The 23,931-nt window shown below is 40.1% G+C and overlaps 1 protein-coding gene across 4 annotated transcripts in view; it reads right to left on the reverse strand.

Annotated features, from left to right (window-relative positions):
* The window catches only part of NEDD1 (NEDD1 gamma-tubulin ring complex targeting factor), a 58,812-nt gene that overhangs the window by 10,662 nt on the left and 24,219 nt on the right, over positions 1 to 23,931 (reverse strand). For all 4 annotated transcript variants that reach the window (XM_043545735.1, XM_037884759.2, XM_043545738.1 and 1 more), the window contains 5 exons: positions 8,638 to 8,769; positions 7,413 to 7,460; positions 6,820 to 7,049; positions 4,831 to 4,987; positions 3,274 to 3,430 (listed from right to left, as the gene is read on the reverse strand). In XM_043545735.1, the coding sequence (XP_043401670.1) occupies positions 3,274 to 3,430; positions 4,831 to 4,987; positions 6,820 to 7,049; positions 7,413 to 7,460; positions 8,638 to 8,769 (724 nt within the window). The remainder of the gene's footprint in view (positions 1 to 3,273; positions 3,431 to 4,830; positions 4,988 to 6,819; positions 7,050 to 7,412; positions 7,461 to 8,637; positions 8,770 to 23,931) is intronic.

The raw sequence follows: 23,931 nt of genomic DNA on the forward strand, positions 1-23,931 counted from the left end.
ACAATTTATTTTCTTGTTTAAAAAAAAAAAAATATATATATATATATATATATACTGTGATTGGCTCAATAAATTTCCACCAAAAAAATAAAAAAGCAGAAGTGAAGGCAAAGTATAAGATACAAAAAACCCTTTATTAGGTCTCAGTAACACCTGACATATTAAAATGAACGCTCTAGTGATCTCTATTTAAGTGCATCATTTCAAAAATGTTAAGATGGTAACAATCTTTCCCACTCTAACTTGAGCCATATCAAACCTGATTTAACTGCAACTGAAGTCCGTATCAGCCTTTCCATTGATTTCAGTATGAGTTGGATTGGGCCCCAGGGGGGGGGAAAAAAAAAATCTCCCAAAATTGTTAGTACCCAAAGCAGAAACTCCTATTTCTAGAGAAGAGAGAAGCAACAGAAGATTCCATAAAATCTACTAAGGATCTCATCATGCAGATCTTAACTTACCCAAGAAGCATGTAGCTTAACAATCCTCCAAACGTATGTAAAATTTATTCATATAAGTAGTCCCCATTGTGGCATCAACCTATTGAAATCAATAGGACTACTCACATGAATAAAGTTATGCACAGGCTTACAAGTTTGCAATATTGGGACCATTGATACTTCAGTGATAGGAGATACAGAAACTAGGACTGTCGATTAATCGCAGTTAACTCACGCGATTAACTCAAAAAATTATATCGCGATTAATTGCAGTTTTAATCACTGTTAAATAATAGAATATCAATTTAAATTTATAAAATATTTTGAATGTTTTTCTACAATTTTCATATATATTGTACTCTAGGTTGTAACTGAAATCAAAGTGTACATTATTCTTGATTACAAATATTTGCACTGCAAAAATGATAAACAAAAGAAATAGTATTTATACAAGTGCTGTAGTGCAATCTGTCATGAAAGTGCAACTTACAAAAGTAGATTTTTTTTTTTACATAACTGCACTCAAAAACAAAATAGGAAAACAATGTAAAACTTCAGAGCCTAAAGTCCACATAGTCCTAATTCTTGTTCAGCCAATTGCTAAGACAAAGAAGTTTGTTTATATGTACAAGAGATAATGCTGCCTTCTTATTTACAATGTCCCCAGAAAATGAGAACAGGCATTTGCACGGCACTTTTGTAGCCAGCATTGCAAGGCATTTACATGCCAGATATACTAAACATTCATATGCCCCTTCATGTTTTGGCCACCATTCCAGAGGACCTGCCTTCCATGCTGATGATGCTTGTTTTAAAAAAAAGCATTAATTAAATTTGTGATTGAACTCCTTGGGGGTAGAATTGTATGTCCCCTGCTCTGTGGTACCCGCATTCTGCCACATATTTCATGTTATAGCAGTCTCAGATGAGGACCCAGCTGATGTTCATTTAAAAACACTTTCACTGCAGATTTCACAAAACGCAAAGAAGGCACCAATGTGAGATTTCTAAACATAGCTACAGCACTGAACTCAAGGGTTAAGAATCTGTAGTGCCTTCCAAAATCTGAGAGGAACTGGGTGTGGCGCATGCTTTCAGAAGAGCAAGACTCCGATGCAGAAAACTACAGAACCCGAACCACCAAAAAAGAAAATCAGCCTTCTGTTGGTGGCATCTGACACAGATGATGAAAATGAACAAGTGTCAGTCCGCACTGCTTTGGATTGTTGTCGAGCAGAACCCATAATCAGCATGGATGCACGCAGGGTTGCCAGGCATCTGGGTTTTGACTGGAACGCTCGGTCAAAAAGGGACCCTGGCAGCTCCGGCCCTGCCCCGAGCACTGACTCCGCACTTCCATTGGCTAGAAACTGCAGCCAATGGGAGCTACAAGGGTGGTGCTTGCGGACGAGAGCAGCGCGCAGAGCCTCCTGGCCCCCTGACCTAGAAGTTGGACCTGCTGGCTACTTTCAGAGTGCAGTGCAGAGCCAGGACAGGCAGGGAGCCTGCCTTAGCCTCGCTGCGTCACTGACCAAGAGCCGAGGTAAGCCCACTCCCCAACCCCGAGCCCCAACCCTCTGCCCCAGCCCTGAGACCCCCCCAAACCCAGAGCGCCCTCCTGCACCCCAAACTCCTGATTCCCAGCCCCACCCCAGAGCCTGCACCCACAGCTGAGGCCCCCCCAAACCCAGAGCGCCCCCCTGCACCACAACCCTCTGCCCCAGCCCAGAGCCCCCCGCCACACCCTGAACCCCTCATGCATGGCCCCACCCAAAAGCCCACACCCCCAGCCAGAGCCCTCACCCCCTCCTGTACCCCAACCCCCTGCCTCAACCCGCAGCCCCCTCCCGCACTCTCAATCCTTCACCCCACCCCCTACCATGGAGCCACCTCCCACACCCCAACCCCCTGCCCCAGCCCAGTGAAAGTGAGTGAAGGTGGGGGAGACCAAGCCACCAAAGAAGGGGAACGTAGAGAGCGTGGAACGGAGCCTCGGGGAAGGAGTAGGGCTAGGATGTTTGGTTTTGTGCCATTAGAAAGTTGGCAACCCTAGACGCACGTCCCCTGGAATGGTGGTTGAAGCATGAAGGAACATATAAATCTTTAGCGCATCTGCCATGTAAATATCTTGTGATGCTGGCTACAACAGTGCCATGAGAACACCTGTTCTCACTTTCAGGTGACATTGTAAACAAGAAGCCGGCAGCATTATCTCCTGCAAATGTAAACAAACTTGTTTGTCTGGGCGACTGGCTGAACAAGAAGTAGGACTGAGTGGACTTGCAGGCTCTAAAATTTTACATACATAGTTTTATTTTTGAATGCAGTTTTTTTGTACTAAATTCTACATTTGTAAGTTCAACTTCCATGATAGAGATTGCAGTACAGTACTTGCATTAGGTGAATTGAAAAATACTATTTCTTTTGTTTTTTTTACAGTGCAAATACTTATAATCAAAAATAAATATAAAGTACACTTTATATTCTCTGTTGTAATTGAAATCAATAGATTTGAAAATGTAGAAAACATCCAAGAATATTTAAATGGTATTCTATTATTGTTTAACAGTGCGATTAATCATGATTAATTTTTTTAATCGCTTGACAGTCCGAACAGAAAACCCTAATAGTAAGACAGCTTGATGACCAATGGAAATATCTACAGCATATTTACCATACTTTAGTTGAAAAGTTGAATTCTGATTATCCAAAACTGAATGATTTGTTTTGCCATCCAGAGTTTGTATTAAATACTTCTTATAAAGTTATAAAATTCAGTTTAAAAAAAATCAAGTCAATGAAATACTCCAAACACTGCATGAACAGACTTTACCTGAAATCATCCAGTGTTTCCTGTATCATATTTTGAATGAAATGAATTTGAACTGATGTCAAAGGTGCATTTGGTCTATTACTTCCAATGGTGTCAACTATTTTTTCAGATAAGGAACTGGCAACTCCCGCAGTGACAGAGGAAGTTATCTTTGGACCTAAAGAAGAAAAATGAAGAGTCTTAGAGTGAATCTGGAGGAGAGTAAGAGAAAACTTCAGTTACTCCACAAAGCATCTGTCTTGAGAGATGGATCACAAACTTAATGAGTCAACAATGTAATACTGTTTCAACAAAAAGCTAACATCGTTCTGGGATGTATTAGCAGGAGTGTTGTAAGCAAGACACGAGTAGTAGTTCTACTCTATTCAACACTGATAGGGCCTCAACTGGAGTACTGTGTCCAGTTCTGGGCATCACACTTCAGGAAAGATGTGGATAAACAGGAGAAAGTCCAGAGGAGGGCAACAGAAATGAGTAAAGATCTAGAAAACATGACCTTCGAGGAAAATCCGGAAAAAAAACGCCCTGGGTTTGTTTAGTCTGGAGAAGACTCAGGGGGGGGACATGATAACAGTCTTCAAGTACATATAAGGTTGTTATAAAGAGGAGGGTGCTGAATTGTTCTCCTTATGCACTGAGGACAGGACAAGAAGCAATGCTCTTGAACTATAAGAAGAGAGATTTAGGTTAGACATTAGGAAAACTTCTTAACTGTCAAGGTAGTTAAGTACTAGAACAAATTACCTAGGGAGGTTGTGAAATCTCCATCACTGAAGGTTATTAAGAACAGCTTAGACAAAACAACCAACTGGGGTGGTCCAGATAATACTTAGTTCTGCCTCTGAGCAGGGTACTGGATTAGATAACGTACGTACGGGGGTCCTTCCAGCTCTACATTTCTATGATTCTATGTTGTTGAATATTTTACTCATAAGATTAAGTGACCTGAGAGCCTAAGGGCCAGATCTACAAAGGTACTAATGATATGGCTAGGTGCTTAGTGGGATTTACAAAAGCACTTGAAATATAGGTCTTATTCAGGCGCTTTAGAAAAATCCCACTAAGCACCTACCTGCATCTTTAACCACCTCAACACCCTTTGTAGATCTGGCCTTTAGGCTCCCAAGTCATTTGGGAGTGTTTACACAGACAGTTTGCTGCAAGCTGAGGTGTAAGTCTGCCGCAGACTAAAAGCTCCCTCGTGCACTTTCAGCTACACGACTTTGAAATGGGAGTAGATCAAAATGCATGAGGGATTTCTTTAAGTGCATGGCAGCAAGGTCCACACAGACAGGTTGTTCGGCAGGTTATAGTTACACTCAAGCTTGCTGCAAACTAAGTGTTCATGTAGACAAGCCCTTAGATGCTTTTGATTATTTTATCACACATCTAAGCAGCTCAAGTTATACTTAGTACACTATAAACAAAAAAATTCCTCACAGTTACTTGCCCTTTTATTCAGTTTTAATGCTAAAGTAACTTCTGTGACAGTTTTCACATCAGGTATCATAACACACAATAACCACTTGTAAAACTAGACAACTTCCACACACTTACTTGCTGAGGTAGTACCATTTACTGGTGAATCGGACATCAAGAGTGCCTGAATATTCTTCCCTAGCCTCTCATTTGCTTCTGGAGTCTTGATTACAGTGGGCAAAAGTGGAGTATTTGAATTTCCAGACTCAGCATTCGATGAGCTCAATTTTGAAAGCTTGTAAGTCAAATTAAAAACAGCAATAATTGTAACACTTCAGTTGTATTTAATGACAGTTTACATTTTAAGATCTACATTGCCTCATGTATTTTTGTGTTTGGAAAGCTGGAACAAATAGTTCTGGCTAGAAAACAAGGATTCCATTTCCCCCCAAATTTTGAGATTTTGGAATTTGCTTTTGTTCTGTTTCAGAACAAAACAGACCTTTTGACATTTTTCACAGAAATGAGAGCACCAATCCCAGAATACCGATTAGCCTAGCAGCTAGGGAACCCCTGGGATGTAGGAGACCTGCTCCAAATCAGAAGTGCCCTAAACATCAGGTTACACAGATAGGAACATTTCAGAGAGGACTAACAAAGTTTCTGGGGAGAAAAATTGGTTTGTTGAGTTGGCATTTTTTAATGAAAGTGTTTAGACAAAAAATTTCCAACAAACTCTAGTGACTAATGAAAACTAAAATTTAAATACAAATATTTACAGGATATCCTTGAAGCTGACCTCAAAAAAATAAAACAAAAAACTTAGCTTTGCATTAATATTAGAATGGTAAAACCCAGTATCTACTTACTATTGTTGAAGGAAACAGACATACTATTCATGACTAATGCAGTATTTTCCTCTCAGCAGAAAAAATATGGCAGATGAATTATTCTCTTAGAAAGAGAGGAGCACTATCTCCTCTAGCCAGTAGCGAAGCCATATGTTCTGGTAATGGTGCTACAGGTCCCACATGAGCCACAATTGCAGAAAAACAGGGAGTTGGCAATACAAGAAAAGCCAAAAGAGGCTTCAGACTCAACAGTGCCCTGGCCACACAGTTCTTGGGCTTACATGTTTATTCCCTTCCCGGGATAGTGCTAAGACCTCTGGACCTGAAGACCTCTCAGGTTTTTTTACCTTTGCTCACGAGGGCATGCCTGAAACATCCTCAGATAGAGAACCTGCGTGAAACTCAGGAGACTGTGCCCAAAAGTCTTGTGCTGCAACAGACTTTTCCAAAGCTAAAGAAAACCCTGACATCAAGGGAAAACTTGCTGTGGCTTGTTCCAATGGAAGATGATGATGTTTGGCAGGTGCTGGCTTAGTACCACATCTCTCTTATCTGGGTAGATCCAGGCACTAACAGAGGACCCATAACAGATTCTTGAGACACAAAAATCAGCCTCATAACCAACTGATACTCAAAGCTAGCTACAGAAAGAAAAGAACTGGAGTGACGTGGGCCTTTTGTAAATTCAGCTGTAAAGGTTCAGTGCTGCAAGCATTGCTTTCTAGAGAGTTCCTGAATCTCAACAGCAACAGAGGTGGAAGCAGATTTCATAAAGAGGAGTAAGCAGAGACCACCTCAAAAGAAATGACACTTTCCCCTTTCTAATTCCTAAGAGTTTTGTGGAAAATGCTTTCTAAGTCAAGAAGAAATAGCTCCCAACTATTCAGAAATTAAAAATATTCTGCATGGTAGTATAGTTTGTCTTCATTGGTTTCAATGTATTATAATGCCAAGGACTTTTTAAAAAAGGATGTAAACTCGAATATCATGTTGCTCAAGACCGCAATAAACTTCTCAAAAGTGATTCATTGTAAGTCAGACATTTAAAGAGATCAAGAATCAGAATGGTCTAAACTGGAGTAAAACAGAGATACTGTAAGGTTATTGTGACATCTAAGGGTTATTTTGCAGTCCTTTTAGTACACATTAGCTGGAACAATTTTTGGCAAATTCCCCATCAGCAAAAAAAGTATTTATTGCAGGTAAAAGGCAAGAGGCATACACTTAAAAACAAAACAAAAAACTATCATTTATGAGAAGAATTAGCGTAGAGTACCTGTTTCAAGGGTTCTCTAGATTCTTGTTTTCCAATACTTATTTTTGTAGCTTCAGCATCTTGATTTGGATGCTCATCTTCTTCTTTAATAGGAGAGCCCACAAATGCATGTAATGGGCTAGAACGTGTCCCTTGCATGCAAGCACCTACTGTGTTTCTTTTTATGGGAAACACAGTGTTGAATTGGGGGAGGAAATCCAAACCAGGAAAGTAGGGCTGCAAAGCCAAACCTGAAAGGGAGAGAGAAAACAAAAGGCTTTTCTGGCTTACATTGAAGTATTCATAAACACATAATCAAACAAGCAAACATGGAGAGAAAACCCACATCCTGCACTACTGATTACCTACACGAATGCTTTTCTTAAAACAGTTATGATTTGCTGTTACACAGCACACCAAACGTTATACACATTGGGCTCTGACATTATTACATCCATTTTATACCAGTGCACTTCCACTGATGTTTGACTGCATGGATGGTTTAGCTTCAATGGAACCATATCAGCATAAAGCTGGCATAATGCCCTGGCTAACCAGGATTCTTTTGTTTTTAACTTTGACAGTAAACAGAAATGCACTGCAAAAGCGCTTACCATCTCCTTTTCCTGGAAGATCTTCATTTGTTTTGTAAATGGCAACATCTACAAAATATTGACAAAAATAAAAGGTCAATTTAAAACTTGTACAGATTGAATCTGTGTCAGTTTTCTATGTCAACACAGTAGTTTAAAAATAAGCAATTAACTGAACTATGAAACAGGAACAGCTTCTGTATTCTGAACTCCTGCTTCTGCACTGAGATGTGCTAGTATAGACTCTTGCACAGAGCACTGTACGGATATAAAGTTTGTATCTGCATCCGATCTACAGAAATGGCCCACAGATAAAAGCAGATATGCACAGATTTGCGGGGCTCAAGATACAAAATTTGTTTCCGCAGATATCCGCAGATTTATAGGGCTCTACTTATACAGACTCATGACTTCCAATAGGATTGCACACAGGTGCAGAGATCCACATTAGTGCATGTGCTTACAGGATCATAGCCCAAAGGTGAAAGCAGAGGCTCTACTCTAACTTCCCCATCAACATAAGCTCCTAGAAATCAATACAAATAATGCCTCTGATTGTTTTCTTATTAATTTGTCTTCTGCGTATTTGAGCGCCACATTAGTCTATTTCATACTTTTGTTTCTAATAAGTTTTAAAAATATGTATCATAGGGAAAGAGTCTGAGGTGCAACCAGGATCCCAGGACTTTGGGAAAACTTGGATCTAGACTGTGCACCACAGGCCCATCTCGGACAATAAGTATTCAAAAGACCACAGTGGCAGCATTTTTATTATCAGAGGGGTAGCCGTGTTAGTCTGGATCTATACAAGCGGCAAAGAGTCCTGTGGCACCTTATAGACTAACAGACGTATTGGAGCATAAGCTTTTGTGGGTGAATACCCACTTTGTCGGATGCATGTAGTCACCCACGAAAGCTCATGCTCCCATACGTCTGTTAGTCTATAAGGTGCCACAGGACTCTTTGCAGCATTTTTATCGACACTCAACACTGATATTTTCTTATAACCAACTCTTGCATTTTTACAAATATGCTCTGATGAAAGTTTGTTATCTGCCTACTTAAAACAAAATCCTAGTTTTCCAAAGTCTGCAAAAAGATAAGATCCTGTGCAATATGTACAAGACTAAACGCATGAGCCTTGTTGTAAGGAGAAGTTCTGCACAAAATGATGCCAGACAGAGCACACAGCGAGAATTCATCTGCACTGTATCTAATCTTACAAGTTTCAATATTAACAACTTACCATCTCTGACTGGAGAGAACATGTCACCCAAACTATCTCGTCCCAGATCATCAAAGTTAGTCATATCGGCACTCTTCCCATGATCTGTTTCTTTAGATATAATTACATCGATGCTGCCGCTACGAGGAAAACCTTAAGATAACAACATTCAATTACGGATTTACTGATTCATTTAATCAAAAAAAAATAAAAGATTCTGCTTGCTTTACAAAATCTCAAACTGAACATCACTCCAAGCAGTTTCCCGAACAAAAGGCAAAACAAAGTTTTCTATACTTTTATTGTACTATCTTATAACAATTCTAATTAGAAAACCAACTCTGATAGCTTTGCCTGTACCTCATTGATGCCTCCAGTCACACGCGTGAGAGAAAAAATATCGGCTGACTTTTCCTTTTATACAAGGAGTCTTGTTAATGGAGACAAATGCTCAAACTAAGATTTACAGGTAACGCTACAAAATGTATTGTTTACTTCATGGATGCAGTCAGGATAAATGGAAATTAGTAAAAAAAAAAAAAAGAAAAAAAGAAAAAAATCCAACACCCCACTCCCCAAAAAGTAAAGTACTTTTCTAAGCTTGCAGGAGAAAAGTGACCTATCAATATTATCCAGCAATAAAAGCAGTCTCTGCTTAAATATCCAGCTGTTAAATTTTCAATTTAAAATTATATATAATATATGCATGTGTATCTTCAAGCTGCTTTCCCCCCCACCTTCCAAGCTCTAAAACTAGTGTTTAGAAAATGAGCAATTAGCTAGGTACCCCTGGGCTTTGTTTGCCAGAAGCTGGGAATGGATGACAGGGGATGGATCACTTGATTACTTGTTCTGTTCATTCCCTCTGGGGCACTTGGGATTGGCCACTGTCGGAAGACAGGATACTGAGCTAGATAGACCTTTGGTCTGACCAAGTATGGCCAGTCTTATGTCATCTTAAAGCTGCCACATACTGCCCCCGCCCCAAGCACAGCCCCCACAGTTCCCATTGGCTGGGAACCGTGGCCAATGGGAGCTGTGGATGGGGCAGCACGTAGTGTCGTCTGACCACACCTCTGCGTAGTAGCGGGAGGGGGGACATGCTGCTGCTTACAGGAGCTGCTTGAGGTTAGCACTGCCCAGAGCCTGCACCCTTCCGCCCTCCAAACCCCTTGGTCCCAACCCAGAGCACCCTCCTGCACCTCATCGCCAGCCCCACCTCAGAGCCCCCACCCCCAGCCAGAGCCGGCACCCCTTCCCGCAACCCCAACCCCACAATTTTGTGAGTATTCGTGGCCTGCTATACAATTTCCATACCCAGATGTGGCCCTTGGACCAAAAAGTTTGCCCACCCCTGCCCGAGGTGCGCTCCCCATCCCATAAGGGATACATCTGACGTTAAACTGACAGTGGGAAGAAGCTGGATGAATGGGACTCCTGCACAGACTTTAGAGGGGTCCCTCCATCCATTGAGTGAGTCCAATTCATGGTGAGGGACTCATAGGAGCTTGTCTAGACTGTATGTTCAGAATATAGACTGTTTGAGCCATCCTTGAAAGCAGTAAAGGCATAATCTGGTGTAGTGTATTACAAAAAAACATGCTGCCATAAGAACTAACATAGGAAGACAATTTCTTGCTGAAGTCTGGGGACCTACTTGCAGCTTGGAAATGAGGTTTGTTAGAGTTACAAATCTGTCCCTCAGAAGATAAGCTATGGCTGTTATGGAATTCAGAGAAGCCCCTATGAAATCTATTTGCTAAACCAGAGTCAAGGTGGACTTCTCAATACTGAGCTGAAATCTTAATCTATGGAAGACAGACATCATTAGATGGATGGCAGGCACACTGAGTTTTGTTGTACGACTGTCCCTTCAGCAACCAACCAAAGTAAGGGAAAACTATTATTCCCAGATAACGCAAATGAGCAGCTACCACTGCTATGATGTTTGAGGACACTCTTGGAGCAGAGGAAAAAAATCAAAAGGGAGTACTTCATACTGCAAGAGACTGGCTGACTAGAAAGCGAAGAAGCCTCCTATCAAAGGGGTGAACTGCGATATGGAAGTACACATCCTGATGACTGAAGGCCAAGAATCAATTCCCAGAATCTGACAATGGAATTATAGCTGAAAGAGTCACCATCCTGAATTTTTGTGATTTCATGAAGGTGTTTAGGAGCGCCAGAGCTAATATTGGTTTCCATCCTCTGTTCTTTTATGAGACCAGAAAAAAAAACCTTGGAATTCAAACCCTTCCCTCTGTGCTTGGCTGAAACTGCTTCTATGGCCCCTATACACAGGGGAGAGTTGACTTCCTGACTCAGCAGGTGCTTGTGAGAAGGGTCCCTGAAAAGGGATGGGGAAGGTGGGGATGGAGGTGAATTGACTGTTGTTAATGCAGTGTTGTGGCTTCCAAAACCCACTTGCTGGATATGATTTGTTCCCAGGCTGGTTGGAAATGGAAGAGTCAGTTTTCAAAGAGAGGGAGGCAAATAGGATGGTGCAGCTGAAGATTCCTATTGTAGGGATATTCCGTGCCATTGACCAAATCATCATCAGCATTGATGTTTGGAGGATGAGGACTGCTAGGTGGTGATGGTTGCAGCAATAGTCACAGTGGGTAGTCTCTTCTTTTGATATCTGGGTTTCTTTTAGGTGGTTCAGTGGATCTATGGGAGAAACAGTATTGAATCAGATGAGTTCTCTATGCCGTGTACAACCTCCTACACTTTCTCTTACTTACTGAGCAAGGCCTTGGAATCTTTTCAAGTGCGAAGAGGTTCATCTGAGGACTCAGAAAAGAGGTTAAGCTCCTAGAAAGGAAGATCCGCTACAGTATTTTGGACCTCCCTAGAAAAGTCAAACAGTTGTAGCCAGATGTTCTATGCATAGCAACTACAGCAGAGATGGAATGAGCCACTGTGCTGGCTGCATCTTGGGAAGCTTGCAGAGAGGTTCTTGCCAAGAGCTGGCCCTTGGTGATGACATCTTTGAACTGATTACAATGTTCTGCTAGGTGGTGATCAATACAATTATTGAATATATCATAATTGATGTAGTTGTATTTTACTATCAGGGCTTGGTAATTAACAGGCTGGAATTATAGAGTCACTGTCAAGTAGCTTGAGTCCAAATAGGTCAAGATGCTTTTGTTCCTTGAAACCGTGTATCAACTTCATCTGATGTTGTGTGTTATGCTCATTGACAGCTTCCACAACCAAAGAATTCAGTGGAGGGTGGGTGAATGAATAGAAATTCTGATTTTTCACCAGTATGCAATTTTTTTGTCCTCCCATTTGCAAGCAGGCATGCAGTGGCTGGACTTTGCCAGATGGTTTTGCTAGGATCCAGTTTTGCTTCATTCACTGGTAGAGCCTTTCAGCCAAAAGTTGATGTACATAAAAAGTCAAAAAAACCTTACGTTGGGACTCCTGGACCTCTTCTGGCAGAATCTATAACGATTCAGAAATACATTTAACCAAGTCCTAAAACTGCTTAAAATACTCAGCAAGAGAAGGTGGAAGTGGCATTATGGGCTTGTTTGAGGAGGCTGATGAAATATTAGTTTGTGATGTCACCTCCTTGTCCGCTCTGAGGCTGTTAAGGAGGGAGTGATGAGAGGACAGAGTGTCTCCCTTAACAATCCCCATGGGAGCAGCTGGGAGGCTTCAAGAACTGCTGATAGCAGACAGCCCAGAGGTTCCAGTATGCCACTGAAGTTGACCATAAGGCAAAGGAGGGAGGATACAATGCTGGTCATGCAGGTAAAGAGGGGCATAAGGTTATCTGTCCTCAGATTTCCTGGCAGGATAGAAAGATGGAAAAATGTCTCTTCTAGAGCAGTCAGGGGATCCCCATACAGAGATTTGGGAGTCTGAGGAACCACCCTTGATTTAGTCCAAAGGTGGAGTGGACAACCGAAGCAAATGCAACTGCCTGTCTGCTGTGATCTGTACTGGAGATCTATGAGATACCGGTGAAAGATATGGTCTTGGAGACCAAGTGGATTTTGGTGCGGACAAGCACCTGGAACCCATTAACAAGCGGGATTATGGCTTGTCTGATATGACCAAGTCTCTAGAATACCTAAATTCTTGCAGTACCAAGTGTAAATGAGCCAAAAATAAATAAAGGCTCTGCAGAAATCAGTGTCAGTACCAAGAAAACTACCTGCTTCTGTGATCCCAGCTTGGAAGATGGGGCAGGTACCAATGGCACTAACAGTTGAGACACATTCCTGTTAGATGACTCTGGTACCAAGGATGAAGATAGCCTCTCTTCTATGGATACCAACATCTCGGATACTCATATACCAGCACCGACTTCTGTGAAGTAGAGTCTTTGGAGCCTCTGCTAGGTCTATCATGTTTTAATAGTACCTGGATTGGTTTCAGTACCAAGGTATGACTGGTACCATGGTGTTTTGAAGAACTGAAGCTTCAAAGAGCTTCAAGCACCAGAGTAGTTTGGAGCCTTTATGGAACTCCTTTTGTGTCCTGAGATCTCTGGAGCACAGTCTCTGAGATGACCAGACTCTTTTCGATGAGTCTCTCTACTAGGAGAACTAGAACTTCTTTTCTTAGGAGCCCGGGAGTACTTTCTGTAGTCTTTTCTGTCAAGGATCGACCAAGAAATGAAGGTCAACAGGGCAGCAGTAAAGAATACTCAGATGTCAATGTACAGAGGGATTTCCTGGGCCTGAGGCTGGTCACAAAGCCTATTCCCATCGTTAGGAGCTGAAACTTGATTTAATCTGTTATTTCTCAATCTGTTGTTAAAAGAGGTGCAGATCTTGCACTCTGCAGATTATGCGAGTATCTCCTAAACAGTGGATTCACCAACAGTGTCTGTCACTGAATCAGGATGGATTCCCAGCAGAAGATGGTTTTAATCATGGGGATCCCAGAACACCTCAGCAAAAAAACCCAAAACAAAACCAAACCTCCCCCTGCTCCCGAAGCTCTCCGGGTGGGGGAGGAAATATTATACTGAAACCCCCTGTAAAATAATTAACATATGAAATAAACTGAAATATACTAAAACTAACCGGTTAAAACAAAAACAGTAATGCTAAGCTAGAGACTAAGCAAGATGCAGGCACACTAGATGCTCCATCTCAGGCCAAGGGGAATTAAGAAGGAACAGAGGGCAGCTTGCCCGGGTAAACCTCTCTATATCCTTGGACCACAGCACAAGGAGGACGAGAGCACAGTACAGGCTGAATAGGCACTCCTAACAAAAATTTCCAATCAAAGGCACATGGGTGCATGTGCATCTGAAGGGAATGCCCATAGGGACACCACGTGAAGGAGGAGGAGACATTTACAATTTTGATCCTATCTTCATCCCTTCAAACAGATCTCTGTTCTGTCCTGGCTGAAGTTGCCATTGCAAATCATCTCTGGTTTTGATTTTTTTTGGAGAGGGGTGGGCTGCTAACTTTAAGACTTGGATCAAAAGAAAACACATCCTCAGTGGAATGGGAAGCCCATTTCTGGGAAATGAGTTTACAGGCTGAATTAGGAATGTCCTGAGTTTCTGAATTACATACCCCTGTTCCACTAATTATGAGTGCCTAGAGCTGGTCCACCCTGTACACTGAATGAGGCAGGGGTCCTGTGGAAAAAATAGTATGTGATCATGTAAATAAAGATTCCATCCTAATACATACACACAAGGGGGCAAATTAAGGTTGCATTGAAACCTTAATTCTGGCATTTCCAAACTTCTGAGTACTTGACTCTGCACTTTTTTTCCCTGTGTGTAACTGCAGTCAGGGTGGATAAAAATCAATGATTTAAAACATTTTTTTTTTAATCTGATTTTTTATTTAAATCGGATTTTTTTTTAATTAAGATACATTATAGCTCAAAGATATCTCATCATGGAATAGGGACTATAAATTCTAATTCTATAGTATGAGACAATATATTCATGTAATGTTTAAGAAAAGTTTTGTAAATGAGTTCCAATAGTTCATGGATTAGGGACCCAATTTTATGGGGCTCCAGGGGCTTCTGTATAGATTATTTAGGTTAATCTTTCTATCTACCCAATGGGACTCAGTGCTCAGTCTAGAAGATACCATCAGAGATGCTTAGTTTTGCAGTTCTCAAACTATGGATTCGTGTCTCCAGAGATAACATGCTTGTTAACAGCAAAAATATTTTTAAATAAATCAATAAATAATATATAGAGGTGAGAAATAACAGACCTCAACCCTATTGTCCCTCTGCAAATTTGTGTACACAGAGTCAATCCCTTACCTCTCTCTAAAAGTGCAAAGTTTCAAAAAGTTCAAGGAACAGAAGATTGTTGGGGGGCGGAATAGATCTGGACAAGGAGAAGAAGTCTGGAGATAAATGTGAGAAGGGAGCGACAGGAATAGAAACAAAAGGGAAACTGTCTGAGCAGCATATTCCAGAAGTCTTGAGGTCTTTCTGACTGTAGCCTTCATTGATTTGAGATCTACCATACCATTCTCTCACTAGAAGGGAAAACCTATAATGGCAACAGGCTGTAAGAGAGACCCAGTTTGGGAATATTTGAATGAAGTTCCTCTATCTGTGGGTAAGAAAGCATATGTGCAAAATGCCAACAGTGCAACAAAGAAATCCAAGGCCTGGTGCACGAATGAAACAACATCATGAGAAGTGTTCCTTCTCAGGAGGCAGCTGTGTTGAAAATGATGAAAGGAACATGTCTGAACATACAGGATCTTCAGGTTGGTAACCTCTCTTATTTCATACTTCTTTCTTAAGGACTGCCTGTCTTCCTTCTGGACTATTCTTGAATTCTCATGTTTGAGCAAAAAATATAGTTGTTATTCCATGGTACCATCATTTTAGATGTAGTTGTAATAAAAAAAAAAAAATCTGAAATGGACATATCTTCCTTTTACAATTTCACCTTTAAAATAGTACTGAGTTTTACTGAACGCAATGGAGTAATACTAAATGAGCAGTATGGTAATAACAATTAAATAACTGCATTGACTTATTTTGTTAGGAGAATGCATCCTCAACACACAGGATTCTGAAGACTATCCATGTTCAAGATCACCATCATTTTCTATAGTTTCAGAGTTATCTGCCAGTGATAGTGTTTCAGTCACATCACATACGTCACATAGCCACAGTATATCACCTGTAGCGAAAAGGGAAAAAAAAAAAAATCTCCATCATCCAGAAACCAATCCCTCTCTAAAAATAAGTTTGTGATAAGAACCAGCAGATTACAAAAAGAGCTAACTGATGAAAAAATTGCCCATTTTTTTAATGCAACAAACCGTCCTTGCCTCATGACTGAGAATCCTTACTTCATTAACATGGTTCAGTCATTAAGACCAGGATACAGTCCACCCAACAGAGCAGATGTTGCAGGTAAATTGCTGGATAAAGTGTATGAAAGAGAAATTGAGCAGTGTGCAAAAGGCCTAGAGGGTGAAATTGTTAACCTGAGTCTTGACGGGTGGAGCAATGTCCACAATGATCCTGTTGTAAGTGCTTGTATGACAAAAGAAGAAGGGAATGTTTTCCTTACAGAAGACATTCTGTAAGCTAAAACAAACTGTGAAAAAAAATCCATATGTCTAGTATGCAGCTTGGTCACAGACAATGCTGCAAATGTATCCAAGATGAGAAGAAATTTAGAAGAGAGTCCCAAGCTAACAACATACGGTTTCAGTGCTCACTTGGGCACCTCCCAGCCAAAGACTTCACTGTTCCAGAAATAAAGGCTAATGTTGTTGAAATTGCAAAATACTTCTGTAACAACCACTTTGCAGCAGCTGCTCTGAAAAGAGTGGAAGGAACCAAGCTAACTCTCCCACAAGATGTGTGACGGAACTCACTAGTGAACTGTTTTGAGCACTATATCAAGAACAGCCCTAATCTGTTTGCGAACGAAATTGTGAAAAAACAGATGGCTCTGTCACAGCCAAAGTTCTCAACACTGGGTTTAAGAGAAATGTTGGACTCATGCTTAGTATCCTGAAGCCTATTTCTGTAGCCTTGAACAAAATACAGGGAAATAGCTGTTTTATTGCTGATACTGTTGAAATCTGGAAGGAACTGAGTGAGATCTTAAAAAGAGAAATATGCAATGACAGAGTTAAATTGCAAGCATTAAAAAAAAAACAAAACAAAAAAACCCCAAATGCGACAAGCACTATCTCCAGCTCATTTTCTTGCAAATATTCTCAATAGTCAGTACCAGGGTCAAACCTTAACTGCTGAAGAAGAGGAGTTGGCTATGACATGAACATCCAGCAATCATCCCTCCACAATGCCAACTATAATAAGCTTCAGAGCTAAGGGTGAACCTTCAAGAAATATGTGTTTGCTGATGTTTTAAAGAAAGTCACATCAGTGAACTTTGGAAGCCACCTAAACACTTGGATTCAGAGACTGTTGAAGTGATAATCTCACTTTTAACAACAATAGCTTCTTCTGCCGGTGTAGAAAGAATATTTTCTTCCTTCAGACTAATTCATTCTAAATTGAGAAATCATTTGGGACCTGAAAAAGCAGGAAAGCTTGTTTTTCTTTTCCAGATTATGAACAAACAAGAAAATGAAGGTGAAGAGACGACTGAGTTAGCTGCAGAAGTCAATATTTTAAGTTTCTCATGTTGACTTGGCTGACACAGTCAATTAATTTTTTTTTAAATATTTCATTTAACTATTTTAGTTAAAAACAATTTTAACAAAAACAAACCTGATTTTAAAAAACATGAATGTTTAACTAAATTCAAACATTCATATGCTTGTTTTATTAAAATATTATATGTTTGCTGTTGAAGAAAAAAAAAATCCAGAATACATAACGTTGTAGTTTTAGTTAAATAAAACAATTTAAATGTCTGTCTGGTGATGTTCTCCTCCTAATACAGCATGGCAAGAAAATCCTCCATATATTAATGATTAAACTGTTGAATTGGAGATAATTCACCTCCCAGTGACTTCATAAACATCTGCTTCAATTACCTTTGGTAAATGAAATAACCAATCATTCATGTTCTGCTATAGCTGTAAAATTAATCTGAAAAGTTTTCAAAATAAATCACTTAAAAAATGTAAAGGGTGCACCGTCTAAAAATGAAACCTACCTCTATCTCTGAGTTGTGAAGAATATGTATTAAGGTTATAACAACCAATAAGAATGCACTTTTATGTAGAAATCTATGATTAAATTGAGTCTTCCTGACTAGTGATTTAAATCAATTTGATTTAAATAAAATCCACCCTGTAGGCCGTCATACCTCATGACTGGAGAATTGCTAAATATACTACATCTATTTTTAAGAAAAGGAAAAAAAAGGCCCGTTAGTTTGACATCAATTGTATGTAAAGTCTTGGAACAAATTCTGAAAGAGAGTAATTAAAGACACAGGTAAACAATAATTGGGATAAAATACAACATGGTTTTATAAAAGGTAGATTGTGCCAGGCCAACCTGATCTCTCTCTCTGAGAGGATAAGATTTTCTAGACAAAGGAAATACAGTAAATCTAATCTACCTGAATTTCAGTAAAGCACTTGATGCAGTTCCACATGGGAAATTATTAATTAAATTAGAAAAGATGGAGATTAATATGACAACTGAAAGGTGAACATAAGAATGGCCATACTGGGTCAGCCCAGTATCCTGTCTACCGACAGTGGCCAATGCCAGGTGCCATAGAGGGAGTGAGCCTAACAGGTAATGATCAGTGATCTCTCTCCTGCCATCCATCTCCACCCTCTGACAAACAGAGGCTAGGGACACCATTCCTTACCTCATCCTGGCTAATGGTCATTAATGGACTTAACCTCCATGAATTTATCCAGTTCTCTTTTAAACCCTGTTATAGTCCTAGCCTTCACAACCTCCTCAGGCAAGGAGTTCCAAGGTTGACTGTGCGCTGTGTGAAGAACTTCCTTTTGTTTTAAGCCTGCTGCCCATTAATTTCATTTGGTGGCCCCTGGTTCTTATATTATGGGAACAAGTAAATAACTTTTCCTTATTCACTTTCTCCACACCACTCATGATTTTATATACCTCTATCATATCCCCCCCTTAGTCTCCTCTTTTCCAAGCTGAAAAGTCCTAGCCTCTTTAAGCTCTCCTCATATGGGACCTGTTCCAAACCCCTAACTATTTTAGTTGTCCTTTTCTGAACCTTTTTTAATGCCAGTATATCTTTTTTGAGATGAGGGGACCACATCTGTACGCAGTATTCAAGATGTGCGCATACCATGGATTTATATAAGGGCAATAAGATATTCTCCGTCTTATTCTCTATCCCTTTTTTAATGATTCCTAACATCCAGTTTGCCTTTTTGACTGCCGCTGCACACTGCGTGGATGTCTTCAGAGAACTATCCACAATGACTCCAAGATCTTTCTCCTGATTAGTTGTAGCTAAATTAGCCCCCATCATATTGTATGTATAGTTGGGATTATTTTTTCCAATGTGCATTACTTTACATTAATCCACATTAAATTTCATTTGCCATTTTGTTGCCCAATCACTTAGTTTTGTGAGATCTTTTTGAAGTTCTTCACAGTCTGCTTTGGTCTTAACTATCTTGAGCAGTTTAGTACCCTCTGCAAACTTTGCCACCTCACCATTTACCCCGTTCTCCAGATCATTTATGAATAAGTTGAATAGGACTGGTCCTAGGACTGACCCTTGAGGAACACCACTAGTTACCCCTCTCCATTCGTAAAATTTACCATTTATTCCCACCCTTTGTTCCCTGTTTTTTTAACCAGTTTTCAGTCCATGAAAGGATCTTCCCTCTTATCCCATGACAACTTAATTTATGTAAGAGCCTTTGGTGAGGGACCTTGTCAAAGGCTTTCTGGAAATCTAAGTACACTGTGTCCACTGGATCCCCCTTGTCTACATGTTTGTTGACAACTTCAAAGAACTCTAATAGATTAGGAAGACATGATTTCCCTTTACAGAAACCATGTTGACTTTTGCGCAACAATTTTATTCTTTACTATGGTTTCAATTAATTTGCCCGGTACTGACACTAGACTACCGGTCTGTAATTACCAGGATCACCTCTAGAGCCCTTTTTAAATATTGGCATTACATTAGCTATCTTCCAGTCACTGGGTACAGAATCTGACTTAAAAAGGCCAGGTTACAAACCATAGCTAATAGTTCCACAATTTCACATTTGAGTTCTTTCAGAACTCTTGGGTGAATGCCATCTGGTCCCGGTGACTTGTTACTGTTAAGTTTCTCAATTAATTCCAAAACCTCCTCTAGTGACACTTCAATCTGTGACAATTCCTCAGATGTGTCACCTACAAAAAACAGCTCAAATTTGGGAATATCCCTAACATCCTCAGCCATGAAGACTGAAGCAGAGAATTAATTTAGTTTCTCTGCAATGACTTTATCGTCTTTAAGTGCTCCTTTTGTATCTCGATCGTCCAGGGGCCCCACTGGTTGTTTAGCAGGCTTCCTGCTTCTGATGTACTTAAAAAAAAATTTTGTTATTACCTTTTGAGTTTTTGGCTAGCTGTTCTTCAAACTCCTTTTTGGCTTTTCTTATTACATTTTTACATTTAAATTTGGCAGTGTTTATTTACCTTTACCTTTCTATTTACCTCACTAGGATTTGACTTCCACTTTTTAAAAGATGCCTTTAAAAGGTGGGTAAGGAACTGGTTAAAGAGGAGACTATAGCTGGTCATACTGAAAGGTGAACTGTCAGGCTGCAGAGCAGTTACTAGTGGAGTACAAAGATCAATTTTGGGACCAGTCTTATTTAACATTTTCATTAGTGACCTCGGCACAAAACGTGGAAATGTGCTAAAAAAATTTGCGGACAACACAAAGTTGGAAGGTATTGCCAATATGGAGGAGGACCGGAATATCATACAAGAAGATTTGGAGGACCTTGAAAACTGGAGTAACAGAAATGGGATGATATTTAATAGTCATGACCTTGCACTTAGAGACTAACAACAAGAATTTCTGCTATAAGCTGGGGATGTATCAGTTAGAAGTGACAGAGGAAGAGAAAGACACAGGTGTATTGACCACAGGGTGACTATGAGCCATCAATGTGATGCAGCTGTGATAAAAGGCCAACGTAACCATAGGATGCATCAGGTGAGATATTTTCAGTAGACACTGGGAAGTGTTATTACTATTATACAAAGCACTGATGAGACCTCATCTGGAATACTGAGTGCAATTCTGGACTCCTGTGTTTAAGAAAGATGAATTCAAACTAGAACAGATGCAGAGAAGGACTACTAGGATGATCAGAGGAATGGAGAACCTACCTTATGAGAGGAGACTCAAGGAGCTTGGGTTGTTTAGCCTAACCAAATGAAGGCTGAGGAGAAATAGGATTGCTCTCTATAAATAGATCAGAGGGACAAATATGAGGGTGGCAGAGGAGTTATTTAAATTAAGGGCCGTTAGCACAAGAACAAACTGATATAAATTGGCCATCAACAAGTTTAGGCTTGAAATTAGGTGACTGTTTCTAACCATCAGGGGAATGAGGTTCTGGAACAGTGTTTCAAGTGGCGCAGTGTGGGCAAAAAAAAAAATCTAACTGGTTTCAAGATTGACCTTGATAAGCTCATGGAGGGGATGGTATGATGAGACTGTCTACAATGGCATGTGACCCATCTGCGACTGCTAGTAGCAAATATTTCCAATGGCCAGAGACTGGACACTAGATGGGAAGGGCTCCAAGTTACTACAGAGAATTCTTTTCCAGGTGTCTGGCTGGTGGATCTCACCAAGATGCTCAGGGTCTAACTGATCGCCAGGATTTAGGATCGCTAACTGTTAAGGATTGGGAAGGAATTTCCCCTCAGGTCAGATTGGCAGAGATGCTGCGGGGTTTTTGCACCCCTCTGCAGTATAGGGTACAGGTTACTTACTGGTTTGAACTGGAGTAAATGTTGGACGCTCTGTAACTTAAGGTCTTTACATCACGATTTGAAGACTTAATAACTCAGCCAGAGGTTAAGTGGGTTTGTGAGGCTCTGTGACCTGCCATGTGCAGGAGCTCAGACTACATGATCATGATGGTCCCTTCTGGCCTTAAAGTCTATGAATCTATGAGACAAGGTGAATTATGTAGTATCTTTTAATAGACCAACTTCTCTTGGTTAGAGATAAGCTTTTGAACTTACATAGAGCTCTTCTTCAGGTCTGAATGTCACAGTTGAAATAGAGACACAATGTGGGTGAGCGACCTTAAATATCCCGGGACCAAAATGGCTACAACAATGCATATGCCTATGAATCTATGAGTAAATTAACAACAAATCAGGGTGAAATCCATTCATAGGGCCCCATCCTGCAAACATTTACACACAAGTAACTTCAATCATGCAAGTGGTCCAACTAAACTCAGTGTAACTATGCATGTGTATGAAGTTACTCATACCCATGTGTGTTTGCATAATAAGATCCATAAACTTGTAATTTGGATCACATTCTGAATTTCAGTTTGATATATTTTGGCATACAATGTTCTCTCTGAGCTTAGATTCCTTTCCACTCTATCCTACATGTAATATTGCGATAAAATGTGTACTATTTCACCTACTAGGTTTTGCTCTCACTAACACCCAAAGGAGTCTCCATAAAACTTAAGCACCGGGTTTTTGGCTCATATACAAGAAAGTATGCTATTTTATAGCATTACCCATGTGCCAATTTCAAGCATGCACTCTTTAAAAAAAATTTTTTTTAAAATTGGTCTTGTTTGTGTGCTAGGACTCAGTAAAATATTTAAATAGGAATGATGAATGCTTTTAATAAGTGCATGTTGGAACTGGAAAAAAAAACAAAACCCACTCTCCAGACAGTGCAGTAATGTTCATCAGTGACACTTCTTGGGTACACAGGAAGCATTCTACTTCACCTCATATTGCACTGCATACCCAAGGGGGTTAATTAATCAGTGTCCCTATAGACTACAGTGAATTATTGTTTAATAAATGTTGTTAAACATACTTCTCTTTATTTAAAAAGAGGGAAAGTTTAGCTGAATAAAAAAAACCATTAAACAGTTTTTTCTGAGTCTTGAAACCTTTCAAAGACTTGCTCAATAGACTTGAGAATATTTTTTCAGAACTGAATTTGCTCAAGTTAAATTCCAGTAAGTTATACCTTAGAGAGCAATGACATTTACTTCCTTGAAGAGCAAGGGTCAGAATTCCTGCAAAACAGCTGCTAATTAGCATCATCTTCTCTGCCAAAGCATGATGACAGGTTTCAGAGTAACAGCCGTGTTAGTCTGTATTCGCAAAAAGAAAAGGAGTACTTGTGGCACCTTAGAGACTAAACCTTAGAGACTAACTAATGCTCAAATAAATTGGTTAGTCTCTAAGGTGCCACAAGTACTTCTTTTCTTTCTGCCAAAGCAACATGCGATGTTAAAAAATAACGCAACAAGGGCACATGCATTAACTGCTTTTGTGGTGAGCTTTATTTTAAAAGAAAAAAAAATGTGAAGAACTTCCTGCATCTTTAAGGGCTAACTGTAAGTACTTCTCTCAGCCAAAGTACAGATGTGAGGCATAAACTCCAGAGGAATGAGAAAACCCATTTAGCCTTCCTCTTCACTACAAATACTGTGGCAAGAAAAGCAAGACAGGCAGTTCCAAGTCTAACACTAGTCATGCAAAAGTAAAGTCAAATAAAACAAAAATGGAGCATGTCTTTAAAACAAATATCACAAAATATGCTGCACCATAATTTTCTTCTTTTGTTTTGTTAGCATCGGGCATATATAATCTGATTCTTGAGTAAAAGGCAAAGATCTCCACAAGTCCCTGAGAGATTTAACTAACCTAACTCTCATCCTATATTCCCCAGCTATCTTTCTAGTGAGAGCTGGAAAGGAGGGTCAGGGGGATACAAAAAAACTAGCCCGCAAAGCATTCCATGTTTTAAGCCTCTTGGGCAAAAACTGCACCTAGAACAAGACCCTGCTAACAATAAAAAGCTCCGAGGAATGCCTTTCTAGGGAGCCCTCTAAGTGAGGCTTAGAAAAGAGATGGCTAACGGGGACGGATGGACGGACACAGGACAGATAGATATGATAAAGGTCTATAAAATCATGAATGGTGTGGAGAAAGTGAATAAGGAAATGTTATTTTACTCCTTCACCTAACACAAGAACTAGGAGTCACCCAATGAAATTAATAGGCAGTGGGTTTAAAAACAAACATAAGGAAGTACTTCTTCACAAAAAACCACACAGTCAACCCATGGAACTCGTTGCCAGGGGATGTTGTGAAGGCCAAAAGCATAATTGTGTTCAAAAAAGAATTAGA

Source organism: Chelonia mydas, chromosome 1 (genome assembly GCF_015237465.2).
Source record: "Chelonia mydas isolate rCheMyd1 chromosome 1, rCheMyd1.pri.v2, whole genome shotgun sequence".
Taxonomy (NCBI): domain Eukaryota; kingdom Metazoa; phylum Chordata; order Testudines; family Cheloniidae; genus Chelonia; species Chelonia mydas.